The following is a 20,486-nucleotide window of genomic DNA, read 5'->3' as shown; positions in this document are numbered from 1 at the left end:
TTAAGAAAGTGTGAGTAAGGGGTGTCGGTTGGTGCTAAAAGTAACAGACAAAATGTTTAATATTATGTTATGACACTAATTAAACACAAATTAATGACTGTAAACAGATTTTTTTGTTTATACTAAGAAAATTAAGCTCCAAAAGGCTCACTTATGAGGTGGAAATGAGTTATTTAAAACCAACAGACTTTCTGGTGGTAGTAGACACATACTGAAACACTTAATACACTGTGCACAATTAGACTGCACACAGTGAAGTACAAGCATTGAAGGGCTCACTTAAATGGAGATGTAAGATTTTTAAAAGCAACAGAATTTCTGGAGGTAGTATTAATACATATTGAAACATTAATTATAATTCTTATATTACCAAGTTCAAACAGAGAAATAAGAAATGTCGTACCATTTTGAGGGACTCCTCGGAAAACAAAATCTCTTTGACGAAGATGCTGAATTCATTTGGTGACAACTTGGAGAAAAATTCGCCGCAAGCCTCGTATCTGTGCAACCAATCAGCCTGTGGATATGAAAACATTAGAACGGCTGTTAACAGGGCATTCTGTTTATGGCTTTAATATGCATTTTCATACTTTTTATTCTACTCTTGACCTTATTATCATTCGTAAGAAAGAAGAGATACATTTAGTAGTACAAAACTGATCAAATGGCCTAACAATTAAATTAGCATGTAGTGTTGACCTCAATATTACGCAATGACTAAACAGATTGTATTCATTATTAACCATGTTACAAATTTTATTTTTCGGGTTTTTTCTTATTTACTTCAGAGGACCTTTTACTACAAAGCAAATCAACTTGGAGACCCATTTTTTGGGTGGTAATTTTGTGATTTTCTTTGGTGGCCCACAACAATTAATTGTATACTAAATCTATTGAATATCTCATCCAATCATTCTTTAATATCTACCTTAGTTTTTATAATTTGTGTCAGTCATTTCATATGGTACATGATCTTGCTGGTTACTGTGTATGTTTTTCTAGCATGATACTAGAAGATGAGTCAACAAGATATCCACCAACCCCCCCCCACCACCCCTACCCCAACACACAGACACACCCTAAATATCTGTGAATAATTGTAGCTTACACTCACAATTGACTCTGGTTTCTTCTTGTTGCCCTGGTCACCGTGCCAAAATAGTTTCTTGACATAGATACCAAACACCTGGCTACTGGTGAGGAATCCATCATCCTAAATAACAGAGGGAAAGAACAGTGAATAAGCATGGCAACCAAAAATAAATAAATAATTGAAGTAGTTATAAAGTTAAAGCTAAGAAACAAGACAGTGCTAAACGTCCAGCAATAACTGATGATAAGACTTGGCACTTTTTTAACCATCATGCAAACTGGGAATTTTCGTCAGAAGGCAACTTCAAATTTCAATATATTGTGGAGGAGCATAGCGAATGGGAAGTGGGGAAGAACAGAAAGAAGTGATGTTGAAAAGTAAATGCAAGATATTGCCTCCCCTTGCCCACCTCCCCCACCTCTCCCACAAAAATAAAAAATAATAAAAACCAAGGCAGAAGGAAATCACCTCTCGAACCTAACTCATCACTGATATAAATTAAATATAGATTAATACATATTTGTAAAGTCGAATGGAGTTACCTTGTTTGGGAGTTTATTTGCCATTTTGGCCATGATGTGTACATTAGCAGCAATGAGTACTGGAGGAAGAGTCTTGTATGGGTGGCCTTCCATCATTTCTTTGTAGTCCAACCCTGTTAAGAATAATATAACAATTATTTGTAACTTTCATAAATTCCTTAAAAAAATATTTATCATTAGATATGCCCAATTTTTTTTTTTCAATTTTTTTTTTTCAATTTTTTTTTTTTCAATTTTTTTTTTCCAATTTTTTTTTTTTAATTATAAAAGCTAGACAATATTTCTTATTCTACTCTAGAACCTGGTTTGTTGTGATTCTCTTGCCAAAAACAAAAACATTGGTGCAGTAGCATAGAGAAACAACAAGTTGATAAATTAAGCTGATAATTAATGGATGAAATTGTAACAACATATGGTTTAAAATCATTTAGAACTTTTGGTACAGTCATCTGATTAATCTTTTGGTGCAAAGGAAATTTCTTGTATTGAACATCAAGCTTATGTACATATTATGTCAAATTCTCTGTGATTAGGACAAAAAAACTATACCCATCTCAAGGATGGTGGGTATCTGCAATACTGGAACAAAAAGGCACAGAGTCCATTAGCAAAGCAAAGCTAGTTGATTGAAAATCAAACAATAGATTTATCTCTGCAGACCAGCAGTGGCTATTGTATGAAACCAACAAACACAAAGGACTATGTCCTTCACAGCCTGACTGCATTATGCTGCAGCCCCCTCAGCTTCCTACTTTTAAAGCTGTTGCCTGAGTGGAGTTGATTTAATTTGAAACTCTTTCAATCAACAATGACCAATATTGTGAGCTTTAAGCATGACTGATGGAGGTCTATTCATCGAATGACAATTTCAAACTATCTATCAGACTATTATCTGGCATATTCATGTAACTTAACTACAGTCACACTTTTAAAAAAATCAGAGGAAATTTCGCTTTTAACGAGAGCGTGAAAAAGAAGATAAATGAATGATGCAGTAACCGATTAACCGATTACCAACTGTGTCTTAAAATGACAATTTCAGGTCAATATTTCAAACTCTTGTTCACCTGGAAATTTAAATCTATTATTAAAACATGCTATGTCTAATGTGGGTATTTCTTTAAAGGGAATATACAATGACACAAATCCATTTGCACAGCACTGAAAAGTTTGTACCAATCTTAATATTCACAGGTTAACACATGGATAACATGAACTAAAAGAGACAGTTTTCACAAAAATTTGGTATCATCGAGATCTGCTTCCTTTTCATATCACTTTTTAGACCCTATGGGAAGACATAGCTTTTGTAAGCTCCAAATCCACATCTTGGCATTGCTTCACATGTTGCACCATGCTACTTTACATTAAGACAAATGGTACTGAAACCTCTGGCAAAGAAAGGTTTTGTTTTTTAACTCACTGGGAACTCCATTTTTAATCTTCTTTAGCAGTTTGACATGGACTTCAGGTGAATGAATACTGCCCTCAATTTCTGAGCCTTGCAATAGGGTGTAGTAGTAAAGCAGACTGGCATGATCGCTGCCCTCTATCAACGGGTAGATGCCCTCCTGCATCCTGGTACAGAATTCTTCAGGTTGCGACAGAAGTGTCGGTAAGAGAAGTAACTGCTTGACTCTCTCTTCGATTTTAGTGGTTGATAGACTGGAAATGAAGAGAAGAAGTGTTTGTAAGGAAATTTGTTCCTTTCTGAGGAGAGGAACACAGCACTTTCCTTCAACAAAGACTAGATTAAATATGCAATTCACTATAAAAGAGATAAGGTGGTATATCCTCTTAGCCTTAATCATGTCCTCCTGTAAGATCAGTAGCCTAATATCAAAACGGGAACAATATTTCCCTTCGATAGTCTGAATATATATTCCAATATGAATAAAGACAAGCCTATACCTATCCTATCAGCTTACATCTCTCCTCATGTGCAGATACGTAACATAACTAAGGACAAGCCTATACCTATCCTATCAGCTTATATCATCTCCTCGTGTGCAGATAAGTAACATAAATAAGGACAAGCCTATACCTATCCTATCAGCTTGCATCATATCCTGATGTGCAGATAAGTAACGTAATACCACAACGGCATCCAGACAGACCTGAGCAATTCTGAATAATTGCTCCACTATATATTTATATCTACCCTGTCAGCCCAGATAATCTCACAACCTTGAAATATTTGTCAACAATGGAACAATATAATGAAACTTAAACTGCAAAAAATACAAAACATAGGATTGTTTTTTATATTTACAAGTACTAACTTAATCTTGACTAATCACTACAAGAGTATGTTAAATCAGTATTTCCTTTAAAAAACTTTGACTTTCATGGTTTTATGAAACAGACCCTGGAGATGCTTCTTGTAATCATATGATGTAATGATTATGACCAGTTGGTAACAATTGATTGAGTGAGAGTCAAAACTAACCCTTGTCCCACAACACTTAAACAGCAAGATGTACTTATTAGAGTTATAAAAAAGAAATAACTTAAAAGTAATTAAGATGACAAGACTAAGAATAATGATTTGTCCTGTCCAGATAGAAATGACCTTGGAGGAGAAAGTACTATAATAGTTTAAGATAGCTTCCTGTGGGCTCTGATTGATATGAAAATACTGAACACCATCAAAACCATTATGGGTGAGGATCCTCCTTACCCGCTATCGGAGAAGAGGAACTCCATGTGTGCCATGTAAATTTCCCAGAGAGGCAGGTTGTACTTCTTGGCCAGGGAGACGGAGAGGTCATAAACTTTGTCCTCCAGAGTCCTGGACGGGAGGAAGGAATGGAATGGGAGGTAAAATGAGAAAGTAAATCAACTTCTTCAGAGATAAAATCTAGAGGTTATGAAAGTTGCTTAAAGTACAGTGATGGCATAGATATGTTGCTTGTGATAGCATCAATGTATTACATATATTGTTTGTGATAGCATCAATACTACAGTGATGGCATACATATAATACTACAGTGATAGCATATATGAATTACAGAATAGATCATATTATTCATAGTATTTATGGATTACGGTGATAGCATAAAGTAGTTAGTGACAGCAAAGATACAAAACACATATTATCCAGAATGTCAATAGCATAAGTTAAAAAAAACAGTTAAAACAGTTAAAATAGTAATAAATAAATATATTTATCAAATATCAACATACAGTTTATGCTCCATCTTAGTGAACTGATTTGAAAACAAAGTGAATTAGACAGGTCTAAAACATTGCGGAGTCAATGAACATTCAACAAATGCAGATGTCATCGTATTTATCTATGGAAATGAATTGCATCCAAGTGTTGTAAGTTTTCCCTTTTTGTTTACTTGACATGGTTTTTAAATTTGAGAATATCACTATGGTTACATGTTACAACCAGTGACCAAATTATCATAAGGTCAATTTGCTTACTAAAATACTGCTTACTACTATTCCTTTATGATGACTTACATGGTTAGACCAAGGATGGTCTCTTTCTTGTACTCATCATCTCTGGTAAACCTAGCCACATCCACTCCTAAAATATACAGAGAGAGAGAGAGATATGATGGTTAGGTACCATGTCAAAAATGCTGAGGGGGCTGCAGGCTCCTGCAACCAGGCTGAGCAGGACACAAGCTATTGTGCTCCAGTTTCATACAATATGCAATGAAGTTCTGCACAGATAATCCCTTTTGTTTGATATTGATTCATCCAAGCTGAGCAGGACTTCACAGCTGCTGCAGCCTTTCTTTTTAATCCCTATTGTTTGATATTGATTCATCCTAGCTGAGCAGGACTTCACAGCTGCTGCAGCCTTTCTTATTAATCCCTATTGTTTGATATTGATTCATCCAAGCTGAGCAGGACTTCACAGCTGCTGCACCCTTTCTTTTTAATCCCTATTGTTTGATATTGATTCATCCAAGCTGAGCAGGACTTGACAGCTGCTGTAGCCTTTCTCTTTAATCCCTATTGTTTGATATTGATTCATCCTAGCTGAGCAGGACTTCACAGCTGCTGCAGCCTTTCTTATTAATCCCTATTGTTTGATATTGATTCATTCTAGCTGAGCAAGACTTCACAGTTGCTGCAGTCTTTCTTTTTAATCCCTATCGTATGATCTTGATTCATCCTAGCTGAGCAAGACTTCACACCTGCTGCAGTCTTTCTATATGACATGGTACCTTTAAAGTGAATGTCAGTTGTATAATGAGTTACTACTTTTTCAAGCTCAAGTCAAGCCATTACCCACTACTCTTTCTGACTGTAGTGGAATTTCTGATGAGATGACCTGATGGTTTGTGTGCTAAACTAAGTAATCCAGCCAATTTGATTGATGAGCCCCCACTGTTGTTGAAGAATCATTCTCAGAAACACAACAGGCCTCTTTTATCAATTCAACTGGATAGGACATCTCCCCATTTGGTCTTATTTTATCTTACTTTGGAGTGCAAACTGAAAGAACTATCAAATGTCTAACACAGACAAAAATATTAACATGTACCTCTTCCGAGGTTCTGAAGAGTCTGCGCTTGAACAAAATCATCCAAGAGAGTAACATGTGTCTGAAATTTCTCTGCCAAAGCTTGTAAATCTTCTGACCAATCAGATGGTGTCTCAGCTGTCACATGATCTTTCACTCTATCAATGAGGGCTGCACGAGGAGTCTGATAAATGGTAGCTAATGCTGTCTCGTTGTCTCTGTCCACCCAGGCACAGATTTGGAGAGCATAGACGTAGGCCGCCATCTCGAGTGTCACCGCACTTCGAGGCATCTTCTCAAAGAATTCCTCGGCTGCCAAGGGCTAGGACGCCAAAGAAAATAAGCAGAAGAATAAATATTTTTCACTGATCTACAATTTCCGACTCATTACCATTTCAATGGACGAATATAATTTCTTTTACATATTCATAGAAATAGTCAGATACTGTACATGTTCATTTAGGTGTACATTTGTTATTTTGTTGCATTAACGTCACAAGAAATGTGAATCCTTGAAAGGTCTGTCATTGCTTATCGCAGGGCTACAATACATTCATAGCAGAAGGAACTGAGCCTACTCTTTTACGCACAGAAGGAACCAGACAACATATATGCTATTGCTATCAATATGAAGCAAGGGTTAATTTAATATCAGGTCCCTGCATCTTTCTGATCATGAACTTAATATTTCGCGAGAGTTACATGGGTGAATATTACGAACCTTCATCAGAGCTAGCAGGTAACAGATGGTTAGAGACAGTTCAGAGGTCAACCGTTGGGAAGCCAACTGCAGAAGAACTGCAAAAATAGAAAATAAAATAAAATATGTTATCGAGGATTGCTTGAACTTAACCTTTTTTCCATTACAAATAGGTGAATATGTGACAAACAGCTACGTGACAGTACTAGAACAGATGAATCATGTTTAAATAATACAAATCCAATTTTCTAGGCTTGTGACAATACAGTAAAATACCACCAACCATTTATCCTCTCTTCATTATAATAAGTGGTCTGTTGATTGAAAGATATACATAATTAAGGCAAAGGTAGGTCACCCATACTCTTTGAGTGGTATGCTGATTACAAGTTATATAATATCAATTACCCACAATTCTTCCATACCCCTAGTTACCTCCAGTAATATGCCATTGATACTACTCCTAGTTACCTTGAGTAGTATGCTGATCACAAGTTATATAATATCACTTACCCACATCCATTCCTCCATACCCCTAGTTACCTCCAGTAATATACCATTCATACTAACTCCTATTTGCCTTGAGTGGTATACTGGGTCAATTACCCACATCCATTACTCCATACCCCTAGCTACCTCCAGTAATATACCATTCCTCCATACCCCTAGTTACCTCCAGTAATATACCATTCCTCCATACCCCTAGTTACCTTGAGTAGTATGCTGATTATAAGTTATATTATATCAATTACCCACATCCATTACTCATACTCCTAGTTACCTCCAGTAATATGCTGGTCAGAGTCCTCATCCATCTCGCCTTCCTGTTGCTGTCCTCTAGCCAGCAAACTGAACCGTAGAAGAGCCTCGTTCAAGTAAGCCGGGGAACTCTTACTGACTGACCAGTGGATTTGGGAATAATCTGGATAATCCTGCAAAAATACAATAAACAACAATAGAAAATAAAAAAATGGAAGGTGACCGAAAGCATAGAATACCTTTTTTCACTCTCTTCGAAGAATTCAATGAGTAAAAATGTTGTTTCAAAGTCATAATGAAAATCTTTCAGAGAATGTCATGCACTACAACTTTCAAGTGTGCGGAAAAAATCGTTCTTATGACAGCATGAATGGAAGAGGACAAACTTAAGGCAAAAGAACAACAAAAATAAATAAAACAAAAAACAAGGCAGAATTATGGGGAGGGGGGAAAACATCCATTCTCTGGGAACTCCTAACATTTTAAGCTCGTATAAAACTGACCTTTGAACTTTGAGCCGAGTTCCCAAGGATACTCTGATAGAATGGATGGTACCATTGTACATCAAAACTGGCTTCCACGCTCTTTATCGCCTCCCCCTGTTTCAACTGCGACAGCGGTCGGACCCACTTCAACGACTCCTTCCAAAATGTCGCATCGCTCACGGTGCCGAGCAGGGCCTTTGTCGTGGCGCCGGTGCTGGCCAGTACGTTACGAGTGGTGGCACCGGTAGACGCGAGAACCTGGCGAGTAGTGGCACCCGTTGAGGCAAGGACGTGGCGCGTGGTGGCTGTCGTCTTTCCCAGTGCGGTCTGGAGCATGCTCTTCTCGGACACGTCCTCCTGTGCCTTCGCAGAAGATTGAAACGAAATTAGAGAAAACTTTATCAGGGTATCCAATTGTAGCCTCGGTGATAATCGCACTGGAAGTTTATTGAAAACTAAATTGATACGAGTAAGTTGCAGGGGACATGGAATCAGATAAGTTCCTAAAGAACACCCCAACTTTTTTTTCCCTAAAGAAAGAAAAAACAAACAAGGGTTAGGTTTATCATAGGTAAACTTAGAGAAAAATTTATCAGAGTATCCAATTGTAGCGTAGGTGAAAACCTCACTGGACTTTCAAACTAAAACTAAAATTGATACGAGGAAGTTGCAGGAGACATGGAATCATACAAGTTTCTAAATAGCATCACAACTTTTTTTTCCCTAAAGAAAGAAAAAAAAACAAGGGTTAGGGTTTATAATGAAGGGGAAAGAAAGTGGGAGATGAAAATGGTTAGACATAGGGAAAGGGGGGTGTGACTGGGGCAGGGGAGTAAGAGGGGCAGGGGAGTAAGAGGGGTGGGAGAGTAGAGAGGGAGGACTTACATCTTGGAAGGTATCTTCCATTTCTCGCTCCTCTGTTTCCTTTTCTTCCAGATCTTCTTGCTCCATATCTTCTTCTTCTTTTTCTTCTTCTAAATCATCGCTGAATCCCAAAATTTCACCCAGCATCTTAAAACAAATCATCAGCAGATTCGCATCAATTTATTTATTTCTTTGCACTCAAGCTTGTTCCTGAAAACAGTCTCAGTAGCATAACAAACTGTAACATTCAGGTGAACTGACATATTATCTTTCTCTCTGTCAGTGAATTTGGGAAAGTTTGGGGGAAATAGTTGGAGCCTAAACACTGAAAAATACATTTCACAAACTTTGCACAAGGTTTTGGTATATTTTTTCTGTCAAGCCAGGCTTTACACTAAGACATTCTTACCGACCGTTCCTCGATACACTTACCTGCAGTTCGTTACTCGTTCTCAGAGCCAACATCTCCTCGAAGGCAGATGGATCACAGTAGCAGAGAGCGTAAGCAATTAACTCTTGCCTGCAAGTAAAAAACAAGTAAAACAATTACAAGAAGAAAAATACAACAGAAGGAAAACAGAAGGAAAACAGAAGGAATATCAAGACACAATCATTAAATAACTATGACATCTCAAAGACAATAAAACTTGTCCAAGTGAGAAGAATGAATGTTGCACTCTTTTGTCGGAAAGTAAAATATCCCATGGTTAAATTGTCTCATGTCAGGAGTGTGCACAAAAATGATCTTGAGGGCCACAGTGAAACTTTTGTTCCGAATCCACTAGTTCCAACCCTTGAGGTTGTACATACTCCAAAAATGGCAAAAATGGAAATATTACATTATATGGAAAATAAGTCCATCCATTATGCTGAAATGTCCTGTCATGTAGGCCTTACCTACAAACCCTCATCTGCGTGCATATTTCTTGTTTTGGTCTAATCAGTGAAATTCATTGTTCACTTGATTTATGGTTCCATAAATCATTACTCTGTATTTGCGATGTTCAAGGGGTAGCGTTAACAGGGTTTTGAAAAACATTCTTGCGGGCCGTAACCAACTTTGCTTTGCCAACTTCATTTTTTCCACCTCTCCTATGAATCATTAGACTGAAATCATCTCCAATAAACTACTGATTAACAACCTAGTCTGAAGAGTGTGTATCAATATAGAATAACATTGCTCCCACCTGGCCTCTTTGTTCTGGAATCCCTTTGCCTCTGCTAGTTTCTTGCATACCGTCCAACCTTCACTGTACTTGTCCTTAATGATTGCCAGGCACTGCAGGTAGGCAACCTGATGGTCACCAGCCTGCAACGAAATTATTAAATATGTGAAAATACCACCAGCGACAAAATCCGTAGGTCATGTCTCCATCTAAACTGGAGACAGTTGATTTATTAAGTCACTTTAGTCATGTAAGGGAAGTACACAAATTCTAAAGTCATTGGCTATAAACTTTTGACAAAACAAAAGACGAAATATGAATCAAACAGTTTCTTTAAAGAAATACAAATACATAGAATAATTTTTCCTGATTTCCAACTGCATTTGTAATATTACAAAACTATAATCCTCATCATACACCAATATTACCAGAAAGTATTTTATAATTAACTTGATAATCAGTAGCTTACATAAATTGACTAGATCTGGGAAGATCTAAACCAACAACACAAAATATTTGGGCCCAGCTTACCTCATGTAAAGCACATTTTAAAGAAAATGTCTATGTATTATTTTCAGCTCATGTTGTTGACACGAGATGGGGAGGCAATTAGTGGGAGTGGAAGGGGTGTGTGGAGGGAGGGGGATTAGGGGGTAAATGACTGAACAAATGTGGGTGCCAGTTATCTTTCCCACTAGATGGATATGCAGGTTTCTTAGTGCACTAATTGTAATAATACAAAGAAAATTAAAAATATGTTTCACCTTAAGGGCAGTCTCTGCAATCAGTACATGGACCTGTCCTTTCTCCTTGGCCTCATCTTTAAGGTAAACTCGAAGCAGCCTTGCTAGGTCAAGTATCTTAAAATTAGAATATGTGACTAATCAATCAGACAAACGGTAACTTAACGAGTCAAGTTTTATTTATGAGAATGAACCTATATTGGCATTAAGTAATGACACATTACACATAGCAGGACAGCATTATGCCATTGTGCATATCAATATTATGAACTTCACTTTTGCATGCGAGGTAAACAAAAATGTTGTTTTCACACTTTTAGAATGCAATCACTGCTTTTGTTTTTGTCCTAAGAAACACTACATACTTACTCAATTTGATCAAAAATACAGAAATATCAAGGTGTGTTCCAATGAGGCATGTACAGTATACACAGGTGGGAATTTGCATTGGTAGGGGAAAAAGAAAAATACATCTAACCTATAAAAGGGGATATGCTTACATCCCCTCTCCCACACCCTTCCCCCACCCCACCTTGTACATAGTAGTATAATTATTATGAACATGAAATTTGAGTATATGAAGGCAGTTCAATATTTAAGAATGTCCATTCTATGCTTGACCAAATATGAACACTTTCAATTTGTAATTACAAGTCTAATAGGACAGGTGGGAAATTTATCCACCAGTTTAGTATTTAGAAAATGCCCTGAATTGAAATCAATTACACCGAATCTATCAGACAAATCTAGGGATGTGATAAGGGAGAGCAGCATTTTACATTCTAGTGCCCTATAAACATGAATATTCATAAATCGACAACTTATGGAGTAGTACGTATTCCTGGATTGTGAACAGCTCCAGAAGAGCCCATTTCAAGGGGTTGAGAACAAAATGATAACTTTCTCACCTTTCCACTGCTCTTGTAAGCTGTGGGACTGGACTGTAACGCCATCTTGACTAAATCGAGTCTGTTCTGGCTGAGGCGGACTAAAAGGTAAGGAAACATGAACAATAGAAATAGTTCAATCAATTAATTAATCAATTAATCTCAACTTCCAACTAATGACATACAATAAGAAGAGTGGCAAAGCATTGTATAATCTGTACTCCCTGCATTTCATGCACAAAAGTTCTCTTTCCAACCAGATTCACTCAAATTACTGGTCTTATTTAAGCCTCAATTTCAACTCTAGGAAGTATATAATCTTTCTGGAAAGGGTAAACTTAGTTAAATATTATCCTCAAAACTTTACAAAACATCTTTTAGCCTTGTATGGTTATATACAGTGTAGCAACAACCTAGGTACATTTATCCTTCAAGAGTATTAAGTCTGAGCTGAGTTTTGATGCTTGTGCTGAGACTTATGATCACACAATTCCTCCAGAATTTTAAAGAAACTGTGCGTGACCTTAACGCAATAAACTGAAATATACTTCACATTGAGATGTGACGCAATAAACTGAAATAACTTCACATGAGATTCAGCTATTTAACTATAAAATATGGCTACTTGTGTTCAATAGACAGTGATGCCATACTGACTGCACATAAACAACAAACTTCTATCAAAAATTTTAAAAAAGCAGGGAGTCTAGACTAGTTTACTCCAAATATAGATTTTGGCCAGGGACTGGAGATGTCACCCTCCTGTTGATGTCAATTACAACAAAACTCAGGGCAGTGTTTAATATCCTAAGACTACAAGAGACCTTTTGGCAGCTCTCACCTTTCAGGGGTAACACTGGAGTTGAAAATGTATTCAGGAGGGAGAGACTTTGGATTAAATCTAACTCATCATCAATCTCTTGACAAGACTCGTTGATCAGTTCCAAACAAGCCCTAGAAAGAAAGAGAGAGAGAGAGAGGGGAAAAAAGGTTTATAACATTATTGTAAACATGTTAACAACTCATATTTATGGTTACCATATTTCTTTCCTTGATAAGTGGGACACTGCACTTCTCCCTCCAACTTAAACAAAATTGCACAAAATTAAAGAGGGCTACATAGGTCTTTTTCTCCACCAAGGTTGTGGCCGGGGGCTAATATGCGTCTATCAATCCTAATTTATGTATTGAAAGCGATTACATCGTGCTTCTGATTGGTCACGTATACTGATGAACACAACAAGTGTACCTTGTTAGTCTGCTTCATATCTTAATAACAGTGATATTTCTGTAAGCCACAAGACCTTTGGAAAATTGGGACAATTTTGTTTAACTGTGGGACAAGATATTTTCCTTGCAAATACGGAATTGAGTTTGACTGCAGAACAAGATATTGTACTTGCAAAACGGGACAATCTCGATCAGTCGGGACGATTGGTACGGTGTCATAGTGCGTTTCCCATAAATAGATTTTATTTACTATATAAAAAAAATAATATCCTAAAATAACATAATATCCTAAAAAACAGTGATATTTCTGTAAGACACAAAGACCTTTGGAAAATTGGGACAAATTTTGTTTAACTGTGGGACAAGATATTTTCCTTGCAAATACGGAATTGAGTTTGACTGCAGAACAAGATATTGTACTTGCAAAACGGGACAATCTCGATCAGTCGGGACGATTGGTACGGTGTCATAGTGCGTTTCTCATAAATAGGTTTTATTTACTGCTCAAACCAAACAATGAAGGTATGTAGCAGGGATTATAGGATGAAGAGCTTACTAGTATAAATATGTGTGCTGCTGCTACATGAAAACTCTCCATAGGCTTATCTCAACAAGGATTAGTGTACTTGCACTTGCTTTATTTGCACTGAATCAAAGATTAAATTGATGGTTCATTCATACTTAGTAAAGATTCCTAACTCCTATTGGTCCATTCAGGTCAGCTGACCGTGATTAATCCTGTGAGTAACGCATGGTAAAATTACAGGGCATCACTTTAATAAATCTTTGGTTATATGTAACCAAAAATGTTTTGTTTTATGATTTTTCCCCCACACAAATGGTAGTGTATGAATGAACGGGGTTAATCAACGGTATAGCGTGCGTTACTGACATGATTAATGCACTCCGGGTGTTAACGCTATCGCTGGATGCACTCGGGCTCCGCCCTCGTGCATCGCTTGCATTATCCCCCGATCGTGCATTAATCCTGTGAGAAACGCACGCTAGACCGTTGATTAACCCCTTATTCTGAGAGATTTTGACATGTACCCACTGTTGCATAGAAGAAAAAATAGGAGAATATGAAGAAGATCAGGATGAAGAGTAAAGAGGAACAAGCAGTGTACGATATCTTCCAAAATGTGAGTCAAGTGAAAGTTGAGTTTGTTGTCTCTCTCCAAACTCCCACTCCCCCCCCCACCCTCTGTCTCTATACCAACGTCTCCTCTCTTTCCCACTCCTTTCGTCTTTTAATACCATGTTAAAAATGATGATGTCAACATAACTTGAACATCAACGCACCTTGCAAGGTCCATGTTGGTATCCATTAGCTTCTTTGAAGCATCAAAGTACTCTTTAGCTGCAGACAAGACTAGCCTAACAGAGCTTTCATAGGTAATCTTGCTCAGCCTAAGCTTAAACAGTGTGCTGCTGGTTGTGGCAACTTTTGTCTCTTTCTGTGAAGTTTTCATAACTTTTGTTGATTCTTTCCTGGCTCTGGCAAGAAACTCTCCCGCAAGTTGAATGTTAGACTTCTTCTCAGAGCCAAGTAGGCTGGCAACATAGATCTTAAAAAAGAGATAAAAGGTTTCAAAAACAAAAAGCATCCCCAATATTTATTGAAAGACAAAAATATTACAAATATTATAGGGATTATAGGAAATATATATATATATAATATAATATAGGGATTATAGGAATATTACAGGGATTAGAGCATTAGATCTGGAACTGATAAATGGTCAAGAAGAAAGAATGCAGTTAACGTAATCACAATAAGAGGTAAAGGTTTGAATAATGTTGAACAGGACACAATAAAGGTTAAAAGTTTCTGCCCTAAAAATAGCTCGTAAAGCAACCAAAATCTAGAATAACTAGCATGTATCTGGGGTAAAAGATTCAGCATTTTTAAAACTTTGACATACAAAACCTTGTAAGATATCACAAAATATTGTACACTTTAAAAATCGCTATATTGACCTCTTACCTCACATATACTGTAGTACTAATAAGTTATAAAAGTGGTTTAAGATGAAATTCTGCACAAATTTAGCCAATGGCTTGAAATTCATTATTATAATATCAATATAATTTTACAAAGAAATTTGCTGTCACCAGATATTTTAAAAATTGTTTTTTTTCTTCCTTAAATTAACAATTACTCGGGTCATAAACCAGTGCAACAAATGAATGTTAACGTTGAATGGCCTAGAAAATAGTAAGTTTACCTCCAGACATCTTTTCCGTTCAACGCAGGAGTACACTTTGTCACGTAATTCCATGCAGTCTTCTAGAAGGTGGAACCAATCAATGTTCTTGAATCCTCCTTCCCTGGAAGATGACAAAAGGTGAAATTACTGACTGAAAGAAACACTTTGCTTCAGCTGATGCATTTATCTAAAAGTTCCAATCACAACTTTCCTCGAATGCAAAACCAAAGTATATTTGGAAGCTAATCTATCTCCCAGACTCGGTCTGCGCAAAGTAGTGTAGCACAAAGAGTATATATCAAACTCCCAAAGGGTTAGGTTCCAAATTTGCGCCAACAGGAAACCTTACGCATTTGGGGAAATGAAACTCCCAAAAAAAGTCAAAGAGTGCATAGTTTACATTTCTGAGAATATTTTTCTCTTATTTATTCTGGCATTGCTTCCATAGCAACTCCCTTGCCATAGTTGTACCATAATGATACTAAATAGATTTCCTATCACTTATTTCGGTAAAATGTTTTACAGGTGATGAGGGATTGTCACTTTTCAAAGGAAGACATTTAATTGCAGACCAGATAGTAAAAATGGAAGCAAATTAGAGGCACCTCCTTATTCCTTGAATGCTTCATGCAAAAATGCTTCATGCTTTATAAAATATTGGCAAAAACAAGAGAATGCTCAACATAAGTCAGCATTCATCCAAAATCATGACTTAAATTAAGTTCAAATTTATTTCTACTATGGAAGTTAGAAAACAAGTATAAACAGAAGTAATTTAGACAAAAGTATAAAGTTATGATATATTATTGCCATGAAAATGAAGATAAAAAATGAACGATCTACCTATAAAGTTCTTCATTAATTTGTTAATTCAAATTAATGATTGATTTCAAGCTGAACAAATTTCTAAGAAAATTAAGTCTTTAAAAACCCTTTGCACATATTTTGTCCAATAATGAGAAATTCCTTCTAGATGACATGTTTTGTAGTCCCTCTATTTTCTTAAATCTACTGAGCTGGGTACTACATTGCTACTCACGGTTTGGGGGCCTGCCTTGTGAGCTGTATCATCAGCTGTTCGGCTTTCTCTGAGTCAAGTTGTGAGTCTCGGATAAATCTTGCAGTCTTCTTGATCTCGCGCCTCAAGAGGATCTCTACTGCCCTCAAGTGGTTCTGCAATTGTTCAATGTCGTGATGGAGCGCCCCCATATCCTCAGCTATAACACTGCAAGAAGATCAATCAATTTATCATATATTTAAACCAAACAACAAATATGTCGTGTGGGGTGGGGTGGGGAGGAGGGAAAGTTTGCATTCATAACAACCTGTATATTGTTCAACAGCTACTTCACTTGATGGAAAACTGCATTTTTAGTATTTTCCTTAACATCCATGGAGTCTTGATGAAACATATCTACTTACATAAAATAAGAGTTTTCCCTTTTCAAACCACAGCATCACAAAGCATCCCTAACATCACATTTTCACTTCAGGCATACTTGAGAAATAGAAGCACATCATTCAGTATTAACTGTTGACCACACAGAGAGCTCGTGGAGAGATATGATTCAGACAACAAGTATCATTTTGTGCACATGGTTGCACAAGAAAAGCAGAATAAACTGTTTGGCTCACATAGACTATATTAAAATATTTTTTAAATATTTGAATCCAGTTTTAATACATAAAATTTAAAAAAACAAATAAAACAGGAAATCCTCCTCACCCAAAACCTTTCTTGGGAAGACAGTTTAGAACTTTCTGAGCATTTTCATGTTGGTCTTTTCCTTCACATGAATAGACACATTCCAGTGCTAGGGGTACTATGTCCTGCAGGTCCGTAAGGATAGGATTTGTTATCTGCAGGAAAATAATCATAATTAGAGAAATTAATCTAGTTCGCCACAGTGAAAACCATGCCCGACTTATGGATGTAATTCCTTCCATGATATAAACATGGACACATGACTAAAAATGGGAAATCAAAGATCCAAAAATTATTTATGTTGTCCATGTGTTAATTTTGAACTATCACATCACAAGTAGGACATATTAAACAAAGTTCCTTATGCCTAACATATTTCATGTCTCCCTTTGCTATTAGCTATTAAGGTTGCACAGAGACATTGATAGGGTTTCGAAAGCCTTCTTGTGGCGGGGATGGGGGGGTACACTTTGCCCATGCCTGACGTGTCAGGCAGATTGCATAAATTAAGAATCTCCTCTTTTCAAGTCACATTGCACCTCTATTAAGTTATGCCAACAAATGATAATCAGACATAGCATCAAGAGTTTACAACATCTCGGTGTAAATCACTTGTTGACCAGAGTTGTAGTAATTCTTCCAACAAGTAACATCCTCCAAACCATCTCATGTGATGATTTCAGCAGAACCACAGTATGACCGGAAGCCTTAAGGAGAGTGGCATGTGATGACCGAGTTTTATCCAGGGTACTTAACGCAATAAACAAATCATTCCTGAGGGCACGATCATGAGTTCCTTGTTGACTGTGTGGTTTTTTTTTGCTCATGAAATCTAAAAGTATCATATGGCATGACATAGTGGATTGTTGTACTATAAACTACCAGTGATCTTATCAATAATCAATAATGCATCTGTAAAGGGCATTTATAAAAGATATTATACAAATAGCTTTCTTGTCTTGAAGCTTCAGGACACCAATAATAATAGTTTCAAGTTTGATTTTTATGCTAATTTTTTTTTTCTCAAGCTAACAAACTGGAATAAACATCACTAATCAAACACATCAGTGATATATCATAGCCTCAATAGAGTGCCACAAAGCATACTAGCGACTTTTGTTAGTATTTTCAATAATAAGCTAGTATGCTTAATAGCTGGTAGTATCGTGTCGAAGAAAGAGAATGAGATACAGGCAGTCACAAAGCATGTATGAGGGTTAACCATATGTCTAATATTTTTACAAATTTAAAAAATTTACATTTAAGACAAAAAAACTCACCCCTGGCTTACAATTCTCAAATATCTGCAAACAGTAGGCCAAGTCATTCTAAATGCAGGAAAAGTTTATGAAATGAAAAATTTAAACATTTAATTATCATAAAGTTCCATCAATGAAAGATAACAGCACACTTCCAATTGTACTTATAAAATCATTTGCACAATGAATATAAGAGCTTTCGAACATATATAAAATTGGCAGTAATTTCTGAAACTACATTATTTCAAAAATTGGAATGAAAATTGTCTGATAAAACTAATGCTTATACAGAATTAGCCATTTGCATCTTGTTGGCGATCCATCACAGTTTCTACACTATTTATTACCACAGTATAAAACAAAATGCTCAAATATGGAACAAATTGGATTTATTTATAGAATATTAATTACACTAAAGAATTCATGATACAAAGATCAGCAGATACAGACAAAATTTATGCATATGTATTTTCACTGATATAGAAATACTTTCTGAAAAGTGTGGAGTCTGGCAGTGCCCAATGTACGCTTGGTTACACTGTGATGCTGGCTTTTACATATATTAATTCTGATTCTTGTGAAATCAAAATAGTGTCTATGAAAAATAGATTTACCTTCGCAGTAGACAAGATGTAGTCACGAAGTAAATCTCCACGGATACCGGGCGTCTTTCTTTCGCACCTCTCAAGAAATGGTAGTACCCACCTCTTCATATTTTTCAAGTAGACCTCCTTTGGTGTCTGAATAGGACAAAGAAGATGTCGTCTGTAATGTAAGCTTGCACATACTTTATAAAATGATTATATAAAAATTTAAAAAATCAAACAAGGCAAAGACAAGGCAAGGAAAAGTTGTTGGAACCTCACATATGGTCAAATATTTCAATTCTATAATATCTAAAATTACAATTTTTGTTTTTCTATCTTTCACAAAGATGCACACACCAGTATCATTTCAGAGGAAAACAAACCCTACATCATATGGGATAATACAAAACTAAACTATCATATGTAGCAGTAGATTGTATATATTGTCATAGATACAATTCCCAACCAAACACATTCATACTTTGCTCCCTTAGAATTTTGCAACGACCCTGTCATAAACCCAATCAGTTGTGGTCAACTCAACTTCAGCCAACTTCTTCCACACAAAGATTAATGAGCCAGTTATTAAAGCACTGTGTCCAAGGAAGGATGCGGAGGGGGCTGCAAACGATATAAACTGTTGTATTGTGCAGTCATGACAGAATAGGGACTGCTGGTCTAATGAGAGATAATCTCTATTGTTTGATATTGATTCAGCCTTGCTGCAGCATATCTTGCAGCTGCTGCAGCTTTCCTGCTGGACAAAGTGCCGAAGGAATTTGATTCGTTTCACAAAATTGTGTGTCTCCCAGACACTCCTTGGTATGGATCACTTACAAAACCAAACTGGAAAATTTAAAATACTGTTGACTCTACTCCATCACTTGGAAATGACTCTGGACGAGGTCAAGTTTAATAATGGGGGTATAGTGATGAGAGTTTAATATAGAATATATGAAATATATTTTTAATATCAGACATATTTCTTCCCAAGGTAATGACTAGCTGTTGACACTTAAAATTATAAACCCAACAATTTTTTTAACCATGTTTTTGCAAGATGGGTGACTTTACGTGGCCCACACAACCAGTTATTTCCATAATTTTTTTTTTTTTTGTGTTTTCTTTTTTATTGTATTTTTCTTCCTTTCCTGCATGTTTGTGTGCTACATTGTACTGCACAAAAATGTTGAATATTTCACTTCAATTGTATTTAATAATATTCAATTATATCTGTACATGTATATTCTTATGAAAAGTATATGAAATTAAAAGAAATAACTACATCCTATTTTTCCTAAATCTTTATTCTTACCGTCTTCATAAGTTGTTTGATCTTTTCTAGGTCATCCATCTTCTCTATTTCCTCTAAGGTCAAATTCGGGTCGACTTCTGCTTCGTAAATCATGACCTCCAAAGTTTTAAGGTCATCACGCAGGTTGTTAAGACCCTAAAGAGGCAAAAAGAACCATTTCTAGTATTTTCCAATCTTCTAGTAAATATTACATAGATTTACTGAATTGCTCACACATTGCATTTTAAAGATAAAGTACTTCTGAACACCATTCCCTGCCACTTCTCTTGGTCTGTAAGTGAAATGCTGAAACCACAGGACAAGGATGCTGCTATAGCTTGTGTCAAGCAGCTCCCCACCCCCTCCTCCAATCCAACCACCCCCCCCCCACACATGTATGGACATGACAACAAACCCCTCCACAATTAAAACCACCGTTCAAGTTTTATGATGTTATTTGACCAAAAATGACTTAC

General features: G+C 36.4%; 1 protein-coding gene across 1 annotated transcript in view; it reads right to left on the bottom strand.

The window, feature by feature from the left end:
* LOC139978462 (NBAS subunit of NRZ tethering complex-like) overlaps window positions 1-20,486 on the bottom strand; it is a 52,042-nt gene that overhangs the window by 9,993 nt on the left and 21,563 nt on the right. The window contains exons 27-49 of the mRNA XM_071988717.1: window positions 20,032-20,166; window positions 18,744-18,869; window positions 18,151-18,198; window positions 16,892-17,025; window positions 16,205-16,390; window positions 15,184-15,286; window positions 14,258-14,523; window positions 12,567-12,679; window positions 11,747-11,826; window positions 10,860-10,955; window positions 10,117-10,238; window positions 9,362-9,449; window positions 8,951-9,076; window positions 8,084-8,428; window positions 7,603-7,753; window positions 6,843-6,919; window positions 6,143-6,443; window positions 5,107-5,173; window positions 4,316-4,426; window positions 3,059-3,300; window positions 1,636-1,748; window positions 1,115-1,213; window positions 404-517 (exon numbers count right to left, since the gene is read on the bottom strand). Of these exons, the coding sequence (XP_071844818.1) occupies window positions 404-517; window positions 1,115-1,213; window positions 1,636-1,748; window positions 3,059-3,300; window positions 4,316-4,426; window positions 5,107-5,173; window positions 6,143-6,443; window positions 6,843-6,919; window positions 7,603-7,753; window positions 8,084-8,428; window positions 8,951-9,076; window positions 9,362-9,449; window positions 10,117-10,238; window positions 10,860-10,955; window positions 11,747-11,826; window positions 12,567-12,679; window positions 14,258-14,523; window positions 15,184-15,286; window positions 16,205-16,390; window positions 16,892-17,025; window positions 18,151-18,198; window positions 18,744-18,869; window positions 20,032-20,166 (3,243 nt within the window). The remainder of the gene's footprint in view (window positions 1-403; window positions 518-1,114; window positions 1,214-1,635; window positions 1,749-3,058; window positions 3,301-4,315; window positions 4,427-5,106; window positions 5,174-6,142; window positions 6,444-6,842; window positions 6,920-7,602; window positions 7,754-8,083; window positions 8,429-8,950; window positions 9,077-9,361; window positions 9,450-10,116; window positions 10,239-10,859; window positions 10,956-11,746; window positions 11,827-12,566; window positions 12,680-14,257; window positions 14,524-15,183; window positions 15,287-16,204; window positions 16,391-16,891; window positions 17,026-18,150; window positions 18,199-18,743; window positions 18,870-20,031; window positions 20,167-20,486) is intronic.

The sequence above is a fragment of the Apostichopus japonicus genome, chromosome 13 (assembly GCF_037975245.1).
Source record: "Apostichopus japonicus isolate 1M-3 chromosome 13, ASM3797524v1, whole genome shotgun sequence".
Classification (NCBI taxonomy): Eukaryota; Metazoa; Echinodermata; class Holothuroidea; order Aspidochirotida; family Stichopodidae; genus Apostichopus; species Apostichopus japonicus.
Note: the sequence above shows the minus strand (reverse complement) of the source record. Positions and strands in the feature narration are given on the sequence as shown.